Source organism: Schistocerca americana, chromosome 3 (assembly GCF_021461395.2).
Source record: "Schistocerca americana isolate TAMUIC-IGC-003095 chromosome 3, iqSchAmer2.1, whole genome shotgun sequence".
Taxonomy (NCBI): domain Eukaryota; kingdom Metazoa; phylum Arthropoda; class Insecta; order Orthoptera; family Acrididae; genus Schistocerca; species Schistocerca americana.
The window spans coordinates 629,801,715-629,821,182 of NC_060121.1; the positions used below are offsets into that span (position 1 = coordinate 629,801,715).

Genomic DNA, 19,468 nt, shown 5'->3' on the forward strand with positions numbered 1-19,468 from the left:
CCCTCACAGTCACATTAAATTGTTAGAGGACAAGAAACAGTCATAAGCTGTTAAATAATAAAACAATACTCAACCAGTTGTACCTGTTGGTAGTATGGAAGCATGAGGGTAAGCACTGATGAAATTCCAAAGTAGTAGCAAAAGACAATAAACAGCGAGATTATAATAGACAAAGGAATGTTTCGCTTCGGATTTAGAGCTTCCTCTCCTGAAAGAAAGGAGATGTTAATGAGACATATAACTGAATTTTGTGGCAACATCACTAGCAAAGCTTTTACTCACCTGTTGTAGCTACAGCATCAAAGCCAACAAAAGCGTAAAAACAAGTTGCTGCTCCTTTGATAATTCCAGCAATTCCAAATGGTACGTATCCACCTTCACCACCATTATAACTGTCAGGTATTTCATTCTTTTGTATTTGCCAGTTATCTATGTTACCTTTAAAGAGAATAAAAGTTTTTTGAGAATTACACTATAATATTGAGAGCATATTGTTAATATGTTTAAGTATGAGAAAATATTTATCACTTTATACATGCAAAATATTTTCGTATTGTTTTGTAGGAAAATGCTGGTAGAACCTAAATACCTTAGCAATAAACGATACCACTCACTGAAAAGCAGAAGCATGGAGCTGTCATCAGGCACACACAATAAAGAAAAAAATCTTATTAGCTTTTGGAGTAAACCCTTTCACGAGCTAGAATGCAAACACATACGCACACACATGCTTAGCGCAATAAGCATTGTGCATCCAGCCAGTGCTCTTTGCCATGTACTCATATAGTGTGTGTGTGTGTGTGTGTGTGTGTGTGTGTGTGTGTGTGTGTGTGTGTGCACATACAACGTTCAGATTAGCTTAAACACACAAAAAAACAACAATATGTTCACTTTATCTGTTGACACTTCTGATTTGTTCGTTCCCTACCTTACTACCCTTGACATTATGTATTAACAGGTCTCTTGTGATGCAGATTCTGTCAATTAATATGCCACAAGTTTTGTGGATGCTTTGCACCTTGACAGTAATGTTGAGTCTATAATGGGTCACCCTCCTATAAAATTACCTTGTTTCAATGGAAATAACCCATTCCGCTTATGCTACTGATTCTTGTATGGGTAAACATTATATCAGCTGCCTAACTAAAAGAACTTCATATGATTTTGTATATGATGTGTTATGTTTCAGGCTAAAATATGTAAAAAGAAATCAGTTTGTTAGTACTCTGTATGTGCAGTTAAAATTACTCTTCTTTTAAAAATATTTGAAATTACAAAATTTCTGGTATACTTAAAATTCATATTATTAATTGCACAATCTAACACTAATTATTAAATTTAATTCTGGACCCATTTATAAAATAATGCGATAAATTAGTAAAGATTCTTTTTGTGTCAAGAAAGTTTGTAAACTCTTTTACTTTGTAAACTCTTTGGAATATGGTTAGTACCACAGAAAGTTCATAGTGGTGGGCATGCCTCTGATGGAATCAGACATGTTTTTGATTGTGATGCCAATAATGCAATTTGTGGCATGATACAAGTGGAAATTGTTAAGTCGGCGTGATAAAATAAAAAGATATTCAAAGCAAACAGGCAAATCTTCATCAGTTATTTCATCTTCACGAACCTGGAATGTTATAAAATTTCAGCTGCAACAAGACACAACAAGAATTAGACCCAACAACAAGAAGAGAAAATCAAGATAAGTAAAAAGTTCTTCTTTTGTATATCTTATGCATCTTGAAGCTTCCAAAATTTTTGCAAAGACAGAGAATTTTAATAGTGATGTGTGGGAGGGTAAGATTATAAGTCCTTGTATGCAAAAAGATCTGTTAACAATACGAGAGAAGGAAAGTTGCTACTCACCATATAGCAGAGGTGCTGAGTCACGATAGGCACAATAAAAAGGTTCACACAATCATAGCTTTCGGCCATTAAGGCCTTTGTCAGCAGTAGACACACATACACACACGCACACACACACACACACATAAGTGCAACTTGCATACACATCTGCAGTCTCAGAGAGCTGAAACTACACTGATGTACATCAGTGCACCTGATGATGGCAATGAGGTCGATTGCTGAAATATTTTGTCCTATTCACACTCATATCAGGCTGTTCACCTGAGGGTGCAAAAAAGGGCAGCTCGTTTTGTATTATCACGTAATAGGGGAGAGAGTGTGGCAGATATGATACGCGAGTTGGGATGGAAGTCATTAAAGCAAAGACGTTTTTCATCGCGGCGAGATCTATTTACGAAATTTCAGTCACCAACTTTCTCTTCCGAATGCAAAAATATTTTGTTGAGCCCAACCTATATAGGTAGGAATGATCATTAAAATAAAATAAGAGAAATCAGAGCTTGAACAGAAAGGTTTAGGTGTTCGTTTTTCCCGCGCGCTGTTCGGGAGTGGAATGGTAGAGAGATAGTGTGATTGTGGTTCGATGAACCCTCTGCCAAGCACTTAAATGTGAATTGCAGAGTAATCATGTAGATGTACATTTATTTCATCATAAAATACGCCTGGAGAAATTGAAGAATCACGTGTACTAGAACTATTTTATGTTGGGATTCAGATACACACTGCCATACCAGCTCAGTGCACATCACGGAATTCTCATGTTGTCACTTTATCACAAGATTTACCACAGTTGCCATGATTTATGGAATGACCCTCATACAGGATCAGCCAATTCAGAATGACATCCTACCACAAGATCTTAGAAGTATTTCCATTACCATACATTATTGTGTCACAAAATTGTTGCCGCTAACATTCATAGGTAAGCAACCACACCTCATACACACACACACAACCGCCAACTCCAACATCCCGGGCTGGAGTTGGCAGTTGTGTATGCATGAAGTGTGCTTGCTACTGTGTGTGTGTGTGAATGTTGTGTGTGTGCATCTTGGTTTACTGATGAAGGCTGTGGCAAAAAGCTATATGCGAGGGTCTTTTAATCATTCCTGTCTGCAACTTGACATGTCTTCTATACGGTAATAGCAGTCGATCTTTTCCTATGTTGTTGACATTCCTGTCTGGAGTTTCCATTGTTGGAAAGTATGTTGGTACCCATGGCACAGAAGTGTAGCCCACCTTGTGAGAAGGAAAACACAACAGAGGCTGAGTGATGACAGCCACTGATGCTCCGAATGGTAGCCTTTGGTTGTTTATCACAGGCCAAGATACAAAATTACAGTTCTTAGTAGACATGGCTGCAGATGTATCAGGCTACCTGTCTGCCCATCTGCCACCTCATAAGTGTGGTGGTTACCATTTCTTTGCAGTCAATGGCTTTACAACAGCTACATATGGTCGTACCGCATTAGTGTTAAACTTAGGCCTATGATGCAGTTTCTCATGTTGTCATGGTAGACATCACACATTCTACATTAGGAGTAGATTTTCTACCATTTTATCAACTTTTGTCCAACCTCTGGCATCAACGCCTGCTGGACACTAACACAAACTTAGCTAGCAGACAACTAGTACATCATGTGGAAGATGCTGGCATCCGGGTGATAAGTGGTAACTGGAGATACTCCATTTATTGAACTTACGAAAGAGTTTCCTAGTATCATGTATCAGGTTCCTATGTTAGCTCCCTTGCACAAAATTTTGACCACACCTGGGCCACCTGTTTGTTTGACCATGTCATTTAACGCCACAGAAACTGAAAGTGATTAAACAAGAACTCACATCCATGCTTGCACAGGTTATCTGCAACCTGTCAAGTAGCAGTTTGGCATCCCCCCTCCATATTATATCAAAAAATGACAGTGGATAGTATCCTTGTGGAGACTATTGACAGCTAAATGCAAGAATGAGTCTAGATCCTATACCACACACTGAGGATTCCATGTCCAATGTCTACAGAAAGATGATGTTACCAACACAGCTGTATGCATGCCTTTTGGGTTGTTTTGAATTCACCCACATGCCTTTTGGACATTCCAAATATTTATGGACGAGGTTACATGTAACTTGGATTATTGCTTTGTATGAGTGTTGAATGAAAAGTAATGCCTCCGCCTTCATTAATTGGGAGGAGTTGGAGGCATTACTTCTCAGTCAACCCTTGTATATATAGATGATGTTTTGGTCATTTCACACTTAGAATCTGAGCATCTGTCCCACTTGTGATAACTCTCTAACCATCTACATAAGCATGGGCTCATTATTAACCAACTCAGCCTACCTTTGGGCATCAGATATTCAGTTTGTTGGCTATACTACTACTGTTTCTTGGCTGTACTACTACTGCTCAAGGAATTTGGCAATGAAAAGAGAAGGTAGATGCAATACTTGATTTTCCATGACCTACAACAGTCAAGGAACTATGATACTTTTTCAGTGTCACAAACTTTTGTTGTTATTTCATCCATAATCATGCCCTCCTAGCTACAACACTAAAAAATTTCATACAAGGCAAACCAAGACCAAAGGATAAACCTCAGTGGAAACCAGAAACTGAAATGACATTTTCTGACTTGAAAACTGCCATCGCTGAAGCAGCACTCTTGGTGCATGCAGTACCACAAGGACAAGTAGCAGAGATGGTTGATGCTTCTGCCTCCGCAATCGATGCGGCACTACAATAGTGTGTGGATGGACACTGGCAACCACTAGCCTTCTTCAGAAACAAGTTATCACCTTCACAGTAAAATTTGTCATCCTATGACCATGAGCTGCATGCTGCCCATGCATCCATCAAAAAGTTCTGAGACATGTTGGAGGGACAGCAGTTCATTTTGGTGATGGATCACAAGCCACTATTGTATGCTTCCCAACAGTGCCCAAAGAAACCTTCACCATGACAGCTTCAACATCTTGATTTCATCAGTCAACTTGCTACAAACATCATCCCCACTGAAGGAGAATTGAGCATGCCAACTATCATGTTCTTGTGCATATAATCTATTTCTGTAGCAACTGACTTTGAACTTCTCATGCAACACAACAATCAGATGATGAATTACATGATTTGTTGATGCAACCATTAAGCTTGTTGCTCCACTGCATTGCACTATCACCATCAGCTGTCCAGCTGCATTGCTATGTTGCCATTTGTGACTGCCAAGTTCTGTCAAAAGGCAATCACCTTCCTGAACAATATTTTGCACACTGGGATTAGAACCACAACAAACTGCACACACAGATATGACACCTATGTCCAGTGCCACCAAGGGCAATCTGAAACTCCACCCATTTGTGTTTGGTAAGCTATGTGACTGTCACTACATTTTCATCCAACATAATGCAGTGCACAAGCCACTTCAGCCACCCTAAGATGGATGATGCTGTGTAGTTATCAGGCACAACAAAGTATTCACTGTCATTGTAATGGGCACACCAATGGCTGTCAACGTCAATGTCAACTGACTTAATCCTGCCTTTTGTGTAATCACCACAGGTCGTGAACCATTAGTACCAACTCATGCAGAGTGGAGCAGCCACAATGGCTGTCAGATTCTACTATCAAGAAACTAGCAGCTATCACTACACAACTGTTGTCAATTGATCTGAACAACACAGCAATTAAAAGAGAAGTAACAGCGAAACTAATGGGGGCATTAGTGAAGTTTATGCAAGCTACTGCACAGTGTGTGGGTATCATGTGGTGCTATGTGCAAGTGAAGGTTCCATGCGAGTTCATCTTTGGCTCAGCCTATGATCTTTGTTTACTCTCTGTTTTCCTATTATATTATTCTATTGTTTTGTTTGCTATGTCACTTGAATGTCATTATATTTTATGGGTTATTTTACAGTTAGTAAACTGTTTTAAGTGAAGTTAGTTTGTGAATTAATGACAAAGTTGAAAAAGGAAACAAATATCTCCAAACTATCTCTTCTTATCTTGAAAGGAATGTGAATGTATCTCAGTTTGTAAATTTTTCTTAGTCAATAACCAAAAATCCTGTCTTAAAGTAGAATTTCAGGTTTGCTGTTTATGCTGTACATAAAATAAATACGACATACTTTCAGAAAGGGAAGCCATAGTTGAGAAGAGAGTGAGACAGGGCTGTAGCCTATCGCTGACATCAGTCATTCTGTACACTGAGCAAGCTGTGATGGAAATGAAGAAACTGAAAGGGAATTAAAGTATAGGGAGAAGAAATAAAAACTTTGAGTTTTGCCAGTGACACTGTAGTTGCCAATGACTTGGAAGAGCAGCAGAATGGAATGGATAGTGTCTTGAAAAGAGATTATAAGATGAACATCAATAAAAGTAAAAGAAGGGTAATGGAATGTAGTCATAGTAAATCAGATGATACTAGGGGAATAAGATTAGGAAATGAGAGACTGAAGGTAACTTTGTTGTTTGAGCAGCAAAATAATTGATAGTAAATAAAATTATAGAAGATACAAATTGCAGACGGGAAAGAGCAAGGAAAGAATTTCTGAAAAAGAGGGATTTATTAATGTGTAATATCAATTTAAGTGTTAGAAACTCTTTTCTGAAGTATTTGTTTGAAGTTTAGCTTTGTATGGAAGTGAAACATGGACAATTGGCAATTATGCCATGAATAAGATTGAAGATTTTGAAATGCAGTGCTGCAGAATAATGCTGAAGGTTATATAGGTAGATTTAATAGCAAATGAGGAGGTACTGAACTGAACTGGAGGAAAGGGAAATTTATGACACAACTTGCCTAAAACAAGAGATCAGTTGGTAGGACACAGCCTGATACATCGAGCCATCAGTTTGGTGATGGAAAGAAGTGTAAGGCATAAAAATAGTTGAGGGAGAGAAAAGCTTTGTAGCGATGTCAGGCATCAGCTGAAACAGATGTCAGTTAATCAGCTGATTGGCCATCAGATGTCAACAGAGTTTGCGCGCTGACTGCCAGGAGTGCTATGAGATGCTTTCTCCATGCTGCACTGCATGCTCCAAGAATTTAATTATTTGCTTTGACTTTTTTAGTATTTCTGTTACTGTTTTCCTCACTTAGTTACCTAAAAACTGGCAATTTTCGTTGGAATGGAAATATTTCATAGTGTTTTTCCTGCTGTTATGTGAGCTTAAAATAAACTTCTTGTCTAAATAGAATGTTGAACAGAATTATGCATCACGCGTATCATATTCTCACTGCACACAAGAACACGATAATGATATTGCAAGTACAACATACACAACTTGGGACAGTGGTGAGCCCAACATGATTGGAGGTAGAGAGAGAATAAATCAGCAGCACAGATGGTTAGCAGCAAACTTCAAGGATCAGAAATTGGTGTGCCAACCATATCAAGACTGGCTGTGCAGCTACCACTGTTTTGGTCCCACAACCCAGCATCATGGTTTGCACAAGTGGAAGTGAGTTTCCTCTGTGCTAGAGTGGCCACCAACTCCACTAAGTTCAAACTGGTGGTCAGTCAGTTGGACCACCGCTACGCAGCTGAGGTTCAAGATATTATAACTTCACCTCTGAACATGGAATCATATGCAAAATTAAAGACTGAATTAATATGAAGAGTGTCCACTTCGCAGGGAGAACAAGTACAGCAGGTTCTCACACAAGAGGATGTCAGTGACAGAAAACCATCACAGTACCTCTGTCATTTAAGAAGCAAGGTTGATGCACTCACAGTGCCTGATACATTACTATGCATGTTGTGGAGCAGCCATCTGCCAGCGCAGGTGAAGGCCATTATAGCATAGCAAACGGACATGTGGCTGGATGCTGTTGCATACCTGACAGATCGAATTCAAGACACGATCATGCCGACCCCCTGCCCTGACATTATGATGGTGTGTAATAGCACCTTGGTGGTAACATGAGCAGATTACGACAGTCTCATGAGCAAGGTCAATGCAATGAGTAAGCAGATGGGCAAACTACTCTCAGGTACACTAGAGGGTGATTCTGTAGAAGATCTAGAAGTTCTTTCTCAGTGAACTCTGCCATGGCAGAAGATTCAACCTGGACAGACATGTGTTGGTACCACAGGAAATTCAGAGATCAGGCGTAAAAGTGTACTTTGCCTTGTATCTTTCTCAGTTGCAAGTGACAGGCAGAAGTAATCACTCCAGACTGTCAGCCACCATCCTTGCATCTCTTTATGACAGATCACAAGGCAGGACGCAAGTTTTTGGTGGACATGGGTTTCGACTTAAGTATTTTGCCATGGACCCAGTTACACAAGTATCAATCAGCCACCTTGTTTTGCATTTCCACACCTGATAATTCCACCATCGCTACATATGGAATGCAGCACATCGTATTGGACATGGGATTACGTCATACCTTGAAGCGAAATTTCACCATGGTGTACATAACGGAGCTGATTTCTTAGCGCATTATCAACTGCTGCCGGATGTCACCAATGCCCACCTAATAGACAACATCATGGGACTATCTGCCAATGGATTCTGATGTAGCATGGCAGTATATGATGCCAAATTGATCTAGTCACAGAGTGATGAGTATACCATACTTCTAGAACAATTCCTGGCTATCACAAGGCCTCCTGAGGCCCCAGAAAAGGTATGTCACAACACTGTACATTATATCAATACTACCGCAGGCCCTCTGATTTTGTGTAGACCCAGATGTCTTTCTTCTGATCGATATGCTGTTGCCAAGGAGCAATTTAATACAATGTTGGAGGAAGGCTTCATTCACCAATCTTGTACGTCTTGGTCGTCACCTCTCATTTAGTGCCAAAAAAGAATGGTTCATGGCATCCTTGTGGTGATTACCAAGCCTTGAATGCTAGGACAATACTGGAGCAGTACGCTGCTCCTCTCTTGAGATTATAATTACACATTATGTCGAAAACAGGTGGCTAGCGTATTACATTGCTCAAAGGCATATACATAGATTCCTGTTGCCGAAAGAGACACTCCGAAAGCAGCTGTTATAATGCCATTTGGTCTGTTTGAAAGCCTGTTTATGATGTTTGGATTGAGAAATGCTGTCCAGATGTAGCAAAGATTTATTGATACTTTTTTGCATATGTTGATGATATACTCATCTTTTCAGTGACCCCAGCACCTGACAGAGGTATTTAAATGTCTTGACGAATATGGAGTAGTGTTGGACACCTCAAAGTGTGTTTTTGGCCAGACAGGGGTTACCTCTTTAGGCCACTGGATTTCAACTAAGGGATCACTACCACTACCGGAGAAAGCAGGGGCTATATTGAGTATTCCACTGCCAGAAACTGCTAAAGAACTGTGACAATTCTTGGGAGTCCTTGATTTCTACCGATGTCAAATGGTTCAAATGGCTCTAAGCACTATGAGGCTTAACATCTGAGGTCATCAGTCATGTCAAATGGTTCAAATGGCTCTAAGCACTATGAGGCTTAACATCTGAGGTCATCAGTCCCCTAGACTTAGAACTACTTAAACCTAACTAACCCAAGGACATCACACACGTCCATGCCCGAGGCAGGATTAGATCCTGCAACCGTAGCAGCAGCGCAGTTCTGGACTGAAGCGCCTAGAACCTGTCAGCCACAGTGGCCACCTACCGATTTCACCTAACTCCAAGAGCCTCTTACTACAGCTTTAGCTGGTCCTAAGGTTAAAGGCAAAACACTGATATTGTGGACAGAGTTGATGAAAAACATGTTCGAAGTAGCCAAGAAAAATATAGCAGATGCAGCTCTTCTTGCACAATCAGCTTTGGAAGCGCCTCTCACGCTGGTCAATGCTGCCTTGTAGCAATATGTCGACAGAGCCTGGTAGCCTCTCACATTCTTTTCACGAAAGCTATCTCCTGTGCAGCAACAATGTTTTTGTCATTTTTACAGACCATAAACCTCTCACCTATGCCTTTTGGCAAAATAATGACAAGTGTTCTCCGAGACAATATAATCAACTGGAGTTCATTGCACAATTCACTACTGATGTACAGCATATATCGGGAATCAACAATGTTACTGCAGACCATCTATCCCAGATGAGCAGTGTCATGAAGACTGTAGATTTTGCACAGCTAACCCAAGCACAGGACTCTGACCTGGAACTTTGAGACTGTTTACAAGATGCCACGTCTGGCCTTCAACTTCAGTCGATCGATGTTCCAGCTACAAACACAAAGCTATGAGGGCTATTCAGAAAGTAGGGAACATTTCCATCAGATGCCACTAGGCGCTCTCAGTCAGCATCCATCTGTGACATTGGAAAAGTCTCTGTGAGTCTGGTTTTTTGGATATTCGAATTTGAAATGTGCGCTGCAATCAAAAATCCCACCAGTTGTGATGTGCAGTCTGTGAAATGATTTTTGTTGGTAAAAAACCTAAAGCCTAAAGAAATTCATCATGAACTGTGCGAAGTGTATGGAAACAATGTAATGAGTGAATGTTCTGTCCGGAAATGCTGCATTTGGTTTAAAAATGGCCAAACCAACATTCATAATGAAGAGAAGAGTGGATGCTCGAGCATTGTGACTGATGAACTTGTGGCTAAAGTTGATGAAATGATTCATGGAAACCATCACTTCACAATAATGGAGCTTTCAATTTCTTTTCCACAAGTTTCACAGACTTTGTTGTTTGAAATTGTCACTCAAAAGCTAGGTTACCACAAATTTTGTGCACGATGGGTGCCCAAAATGTTTACAGTGCACCATAAAGAACAGCAAATGGGGGCAATATTGACATTTCTGAATGCCTACCACAAACATGGTGATTTGTTACTGGATAGAATCTAACCGGTGATGAGACTTGGGTGAAACACATCAATTGTGAAACAAAATTACAGTCCATGATGTGGGGGCACACCAGGTCTCCCCAAAAACCAAGAAAATGTTTGCAAGCCTTGTCAGCAAGGAAGTTGGTGGTGACAGTATTTTGGGATAGGCAAGGTGTGCTTCTTATTGATTTTCTCAAATGTGGAGCAACCATAAATTCTGCCCAGTACTGTCAAACTATGCACAGCCTTAGAACAGCAGTTCGAAACAAATGCCAGGGAAAGCTGACGTCCAAAATTTTGTTTTTGTACAACAATGCCAACCTCACATGGCAAACCACACTAAAGAATTTCTTAATTCATTCAAATGGGGAATTTTCCCTCATTCGCCCTACAGCCCTGATCTTGCACCAAGTGACTTCTACTTGTTTCCCAAGATGAAGAACTGTCTTGCAATGCAGCAACTCCAGGCAGGCATGACCTACTGGCTGAAGTCTCAAGCAGCATAATTTTATGATGAAGGTCATTCAAAGCTTGTCCACCACTATGATAAGTGCCTCAATGTGTTTGGTGGCTATGTGGAAAAGTAGTACGTCAGTCACTCTTTCAGATGAATATAATAAAATATATTTCTTGTAATTAGATTTTTAATGCCAAAATGTTCCCTACTTTCTGAATAGCCCTTGTATATTGTGAGATTTCAATTGGGAAAACTTGCCCATTCGTTCCTATGGCACTTCACAAGCAAGCCTTCAAAAGTCATGTCACCCTCGCATGAAGGCAGCAATTAGACTAATAGCTAGTCATTTTGTATGGCCTGGAATAGAAAAAAGACTGTCACACATGGGCTCATGCATGCATACTGTGCCAGGTCAGCAAGATTTCTCACCACGTCTCTGTGACAGTGAGCAAATTTCCAGACACAACAGCATGTTTTGCCCCTATTCATATTGATGTAGTAGGTCTGCTGCCCCCTTCCGAAGGACAATGTTGCCTACTGACAGTAATAGATCAGTTCATGTGCTGTCCAGAAGCCATTCCCGTAGATAACATTTCTACTGAGATGCTAGCCCCTGCATTTGTGTCACTCTGGATTACCCATTTTGGTTGTCTGCTTCATATAACCACGGACAGAGGATGGCAGTTTAAATCTAACCTATTTGCTCAACTAAGTAAATTTTGCGGCGCATTGCATCACACAACAACAAGAGTTACCTTTCTGCCAGTAACAGCATGACTGAACGCTGGCACTGATCACTTAAAGCCACCTTAATGTGCCATGAATCACAATGGCCCTCTGCCTTACCACTGGTTTTGCTTGGCCTACATGATATGTATAAACCACATATAGGTGCCTCACCAGCAGAAATGGTACATGGAGAAGTCCTACAGCTTCTCAGTGAGTTCATGGACACACACATGATTTCATTGGACAATGTTAATGCACCAGTATTGTCACCCACCTCAGAGAAAAGCTGATGAAGATCTGACTGTGACAAGCATTACACCATGGCACATTGCAAACAGTCATACCCTGAGAATTATGATCCTGTACATTCATAATGTTGCGAGTAGAAGGCATCAAACTGCCACTCACACTGCCATATACTGGTTGGCATCATGTCGTCATTAGAGATGACAAAATTCACATCTGCAACACAATCAGGTGAAACCTCTGCCCACTACCCAGCAACCCCCACTGGTATCATCACTGGCTGCAATTGAACAGCAAATGTGTTCCAGATGATGGGTACACTTCCTGGCATGCTACAGGGACGTCACTTCCAGCTTCATCCAATGAGGGGGCTCTGCCTCCCTGAAGGTTGGTTGGGTTCTTTGGGGGAAGAGACCAAACATCGAGGTCACTGGTCTCATCAGATTAGGGAAGGATGGGAAAGGAAGTTGGCCATGCCCTTTCATAGGAACCATCCTGGCATTTGCCTGGAGCAATTTAGGGAAATCATGGAAAACCTAAATCAGGATGGCCAGACGCGGGATTGAACCGTCGTCCTGCCAAATGTGAGTCCAGTGTGCTAACCACTGCCCCACCTCGCTCTGTCTCCCTGAAGGGGTCTGGTGTAGTGGCATTGGGCGTTAGCCAAAACAGATGTCAGTTAATCAGCTGATTGGCCATGCATGTCAACAGGGCTGACCAGCAGGAGTGCTGTGAGATGCTTCCTCCATGCTGCAGCATGCACTCCATGAATTTAATAATTTGCCTTGACTTTTTTCGTATTCCTGTTACTGTTTTCTTCACTTAGTTACCAAAAAACTGGTAATATTTGTTGCACTGGAAATGTTTCATAATGTCTTTGCTGCTATTATGTGAGCTTAAAATAAATTTCTCGTCTAAATAAAGGGTTAAACATAATTATACATTGTGTGTGTCTTACTCTCACTGTGGAAAAGAACACGATAACAAGGTTACAAGTACAACAGGCACAAGTTGTGACTGCTTTAATACAGTAAATGGTTTCAAATGGACAACTAATTTCAGAATATACAGGGTGTCCCATTTATCTTGACCACCCTAAATAAGTGTTTGTCTAGATGCAAATTACAAAATGTTTCATGCAAATGTTCTTTAGCCATCAGGGGGACATCAGTCAGCATGATTGCTTTCTTAGTAGCTTTGTTTTTTATAAAGATATGAACAGCGGTATGACTTTTTTAAATGGCACCCTGTATTTTTATTCAGTAATTCATTTCCTCTCCTGAAGACCTATTCAAAAATGTATCACAGCATACTATTCACTGAAACACAATGTTATTAATTACATAACACAACATTGATGTGACGCTCCCAGTGCTTAGTGCAGGTACTCGGGGTAATGGAACACGCCCACGTGCTGACATTGACAGAGGACAGATGTAAACATAAGTAGAATGCACACCTTTCATTCTGCCAACCATCGTCAGTTGAAGAGTTGTGTGAGTAAAATGTACACCAATGAAGAGAAGGTAGGAATGCTACTCATCTATGCGGAATGTAAGTTAGCAGAACAGTAATCGCAATACTGTTTTCTTACATACGGGTACATTTATTACAGTAGTTTAGTCCTTTTAAATACTGTTGTGTAGAGTAGGCATACAGTAAAGGCTGTCCTTCCTACAAACTGCATTGACATAACATTTCTTTTATTGTTGTTGCTGTTGAAGGTAGGTGAAATGCTACACAGGCGGTGGAACTGTACAGAGAGTGATATCCTGACAAGAACCCACCTTCCCGATGGATTTTTCTCATCTTGTTGTGACGCTTCAGGAAACAGAAAGTTTCAACCCATGACAATGCAATCATCATAGCACTCACACAGATGAAGCTGCTGAAGTTACTTTTCTCACTTCCGTTGCTATGAATCAACATGTGAGCACACAACAGCTTGAACATGAGACTGGCATTCCTAAAGCCAGTGTACATCATACTCTTACATTTCGCCAGTTCCATACTTACCATGTACACCTACATCAAGAATGGCATGGGAATGATTTCCAGAATCGTGTACAGTTCTGTCAGTGAGCACAGCAGCAACAAATACTCGCTAACCCGAACTTCTTCACCAATGTTCTATTTACTGATGAATGTTCCTTCTCAAACAAAGGACAGGTAAATACAAGGAACATGCATTATTGGTCCAACAACAACCCACAATGGCTTAGACAGGTGTAACATCAGCGTCACTGGAGAGTTAATGTCTGGTGAGGGATGCTTGGTAATACAATTATTGGCCCTTATTTCATCAATGGTAGTCTGAGCGGCACTGCTCAGACAAATTCTTCCTCCTCTTCTGGACGAAGTGCCGCTAAGAACCAGAATGCTTATGTGGTATCAACACAATGGATGTCCAGCACATAATCCCTTGCATGCATGTCATGTTCTGAACCAAAGGTATTCTGCCAGATGGATTAGATGAGGAAGAACAGTTACTTGACCTGCTAGGCCTCCTGATTTAAATCTCTGGACTTTTTTCTTTGGGGATGAATTAAAGACATTATCTATCATGATATTCCAACAACTCCAGAGGACATGCAGGAATGTATCATGCTTGCTTGTAATTCTCTTCAGCAGGCAACACTGGAAGCAGTAAATAATTCTTGCATTCAATGAGTGCACCAGTGTATCGGTGTACAGGGTCACCACTTCAAGCAACTTTGAATGTTCTACTCCTGGGCAATGGTACAGGAGAGTCAAAGTCAAGTTTGTGTTATGTTTTTACTTGGTTTTCATTTGTTTTCTGACAACTCCAGCAAGTGGACGAGTTTGTGATCCCAGACTCAAAGTCAATGTTGTGTTATGTACTTAATAATATTGTTTTTCAGTGAATGGTACAATGTGATATATTTTTGAACAGGTCTTTAGGAGAAGAAATGAATTACCTGTATATTTCAATGATCATTTATGACATTAATTACTTGATCATGCCTTTACAAACAGAAAAAGCATTGTTACATACCTTTCAATGCACCGGCAATGATGGCAAAAGTTAAAACACCAATATTAGCTACACCCATTATGTTGCTAATGATTGATGACTCCTTCACACCAAACGCCAGAAGAACTGTGGAGAACACATATATTTCAGTTAAGAATTTTTATGTTATCTTATTTGTTTAGTGTTTCTTCCATATTTATCTGCAACAGAAGTGCAGAAGAAACATAATTTTGGAACTGGCTTTTAAGATAAGTATTATGTGTTACCCAGAAAGCTTTGATATGTTTTTAGATTGTTTTAAATACAGGATATGTGTAGCAAATATTAAATAATTTATTATTATATACATTTATTTTTAGAATGAAAACACAACAACTGTTGTTGGAAATAACAGTGAGGTTACAATTTTCTACCTCACTGGCATAAATTTATGTTTCATATTTAATTTTATTTGGTTATCAGTATATTGAGGTATGGAAATGTCCCTTGATACAAAATGAGTAAATTTTTATAAATTTTATGTGTCAGACTGTAGCAGTCTGATCACATGAAGTACATTCATAACCATTGGAATAGAAAGGCTGTCGGGATCTGGACCACATGTGCTCCCTGCACCAGGGAGTGTCAAACATCATGACATTGTGCAGAGCAATGGCTTCTGCCCAGTAAACATAGCTCTGCACAAGTAAATTTGCAGTAGGCCCTATGTCCTGGTGTTATGTTGGCTTTTTGCTAACCATGATGTTCAGAAATGGTAAGCTGCTATCTTTTCCCATTTGCTTCATGAACAGATTATTCAAGTGAAAAGTCCAAATGCTAGAGAAATGTAGGTAATGTTTTTTGTTCCATGGCGCCACACTACAAATGTGTTGGCAACATACCACCTGAAGGAGGAAGTAACCATTGTTAGAATTAAGCAGCAGGAAAGTGCAGCTCTTACACGAGAGAGGATATATTCTATATAAAAACAAAGATGAGGTGACTTACCGAACAAAAGCGCTGGCAGGTCGATAGACACACAAACAAACACAAACATACACACAAAATTCAAGCTTTCGCAACAAACTGTTGCCTCATCAGGAAAGAGGGAAGGAGAGGGGAAGACGAAAGGAAGTGGGTTTTAAGGGAGAGGGTAAGGAGTCATTCCAATCCCGGGAGCGGAAAGACTTACCTTAGGGGGAAAAAAGGACAGGTATACACTCGCACACACGCACATATCCATCCACACATACAGCAACTTCAGAGTGAAAGACTCAGATATCCTGGTGAGCTTTGAAGTCATTTTGTTATTCACCAGGGTACCTCTATGACAGTCACCAGAGCTTATTGGTCAGAAATATGTCTGCTTGTGTCTGTATGTGTGGATGGATATGTGCGTGTGTGCGAGTGTATACCTGTCCTTTTTTCCCCCTAAGGTAAGTCTTTCCGCTCCCGGGATTGGAATGACTCCTTACCCTCTCCCTTAAAACCCACTTCCTTTCGTCTTCCCCTCTCCTTCCCTCTTTCCTGATGAGGCAACAGTTTGTTGCGAAAGCTTGAATTTTGTGTGTATGTTTGTGTTTGTTTGTGTGTCTATCGACCTGCCAGCGCTTTTGTTCGGTAAGTCACCTCATCTTTGTTTTTATATATAATTTTTCCCACGTGGAATGTTTCCTTCCATTACAGAGGATATATTCTAGGTGACAGGAACTTCACATGGTGTCCATGAAACTACTATAACTACATCTGGAGATCTCATGAAACCTCTCAAGCTGTATATCTGGGCTGGGCAGATAGCACTACCAGGGTGCTAGAAAAGATTCATCAAATGACAAAATATGCTTGTGTCAAATCACGAATGCAAAAAATATAATATGTCAATGTACCGTGTTTAATTTCATCAGTGAGATTAATTTCTTTTGTTTCCACTTGTAGACATGTCTCTATGGTTTTACTGTCACATATTTGCAATCTTATAGCATCACCATCTATGAACTACAAGTTTATAATTTTCATTTTGTTTCCTTTAAATATAGAGTTTGTTTTGTATTTTAACTATAATGAGATTGTCAGTACTCAATATCCAAAGAAAAATCATCTTACCTGTGAGGAGAAAAGTTAGTCCAAATGCCAAAAAATCTGGATAATCAGATAAAAATTCAATATTAATTGGCATTGCTTGCCTGCAAGCATTTGAAATAGAATTATTTACTAATGAGTCAATATATCCAGTGAGACCTCTGGCTACACTAGCTGCACCTGTAACAAAAAAGGGATAACATCAAAAATCACTTTAAGGACGTTTCAAAACATGTAACATTTTTATCTGCTACAATGCAGATGCTGCTGGAGATAATTATGTGTCTGACATTAGCATGGCAGTAAAATAAAAAATACACCCTATTGGACAACTGATGTCAATATAACATTTATGTAGGTAGCTCAACATGTCCACAATTCTGTGGATTTTGTAAAATGCCTCAGCAACTTCAGAGTGAAAGACTCAGATATCCTGGTGAGCTTTGAAGTCATTTTGTTATTCACCAGGGTACCTCTATGACAGTCACCAGAGCTTATTGGTCAGAAATTTGACAAGAAGACCATGGACCATTTCAGGCATGTCTTGACCTCCACATATTTGTTGTTTAATAGAGAATACTACAAAGAAGCAGAAGGAGTCATAATGGGCAGCCTACTCTCACCTGTGGTTGCAAATCCGTATGTGGAGCAGTTTGAGGAGGAAGCCGTGGTGTCATCCAAATTGAAACCAACATGTTTTTTTCTGTCATATGGATGATACAATGGTCACATGGCTGCATGGAAGAGGCAAACTCCTTGACTTTCTGATGCACTTGAACTCCATACATCCCAACATCAAATTCACTATGGAGACCAAAGCAGGAAGAAGATCACCATTCCTGGATGTCATGATCAAGAGAAGAGTAGATGGCACCCCAGGCCATGGTGTGTATCAGAAGAAAACGCACCACACTAACCTGTATTTGCATGCAGACAGCTGCCACCACCCTTCACAGATGAATGGGGAACTAAAACCAATAGTACACAGGGTGCACACTGTTTCAGGCACAGAGAGTCTTCTCCAGGAGCTGGAATATGGTAGAACTGTATTCTGAAAAACAGGAACCCAGAATGGCAGATCAGGCATGCTATCCACCTGACCACAACAGTACAACCTGTGGAGATGGAAGAAGTCATGGAGAAAAGGCAGCAACTGCTTTTATACTGTACACTGGTGCACTATCAGGAAAAATCAGACGCATATTGATGAAGCACCAAGTGAAAACTGTCTTTTGCCCACTCAATAATACAAGAGCATTATTGGGAAGTGTCAAAGATGATCTCAGTTTACAGGAGGTCAGTGTATACCAGATTACAGGCGAATATGGGAAGACATATATTGGAAAGACAATTTGGACCTTTAAAGATCATTGCCAAGAACACCAGAGGCCCACTCAACTGATGTATCCTAACAAGTCAGCAATTTCAGAGCACTGTTTGTCTGAGAATCATGCGATGGAGTATGAATAGACCAGGATCTTGGCACAGACTTCCAAATACTGGGAGAGCATCATTAGAGAGGCCAAAGATATTTGCAATAGGGATGATCTCATCAACTGAGATTGTGGCTATAATCTTAGCAAGGTTTGGGAGCCAGCATTGAGTTTAATTGAGAAGAGTCTCAGCAAACAAAATGATCTGGTGACCAAACCAGACAGAGAACTTATGTCAACGCTATCACAGACACCAATGCTAGAGTCTACGTGATCACCAACATGCAGCTGCAGGTGCAGACCATAGATGGGGCTGTGAGATATTTGGCAACCAGAGCAAATTCTATAATATTAACTTGAACCAAAAATTGGAGAATATCAGTCAGAATTCAGACCAGGCAGTTTGTGTTCAGAACAAACCTCGATCTGAAGCTAATCCTTATATACCAGAGAACATGTAGCAAAAATTTTGTCTTCACATTTTTGATTGTAAAAAAGCCTATGACTCAGTTGACCATACTTCAATCTTCCAGATGTTAGAAGAACAAGGTCTAGATCTGAAAACAGTTGCAGTCATAAAACAGAAACAAAGTTCAAGGTCAAATTTATGAGGGAAATCTCAGTTCCTTTCAAAATCAAAATGGGAACAAGACTGGGAGGTGGATTGACTCCACTACTTTTCAACTGTGTCCTTGAGAGCGACAGGTTTTTCTGTCATCTCCACATTTACTCCTCCATTGTGGTTGCACCTACAGCATAGCTTCCTTGAGAAAGTGATACAAGAATGGCAAAAACAGAAATCAGTCCTCAAAATTGACCTGCCAGTCACTTTCGGCAAAGGCACGTTACCTACAGAGTGATTCTTATTAATGTTTAAAAATGTCCAAGGTGACATG

The 19,468-nt window shown here is 40.2% G+C and overlaps 1 protein-coding gene across 1 annotated transcript in view; it reads right to left on the reverse strand.

The window, feature by feature from the left end:
- The window catches only part of LOC124605819 (cationic amino acid transporter 3-like), a 122,236-nt gene that overhangs the window by 59,735 nt on the left and 43,033 nt on the right, over nt 1–19,468 (reverse strand). The window contains exons 4-7 of the mRNA XM_047137735.1: nt 17,164–17,319; nt 15,103–15,207; nt 283–438; nt 84–208 (exon numbers count right to left, since the gene is read on the reverse strand). Of these exons, the coding sequence (XP_046993691.1) occupies nt 84–208; nt 283–438; nt 15,103–15,207; nt 17,164–17,319 (542 nt within the window). The remainder of the gene's footprint in view (nt 1–83; nt 209–282; nt 439–15,102; nt 15,208–17,163; nt 17,320–19,468) is intronic.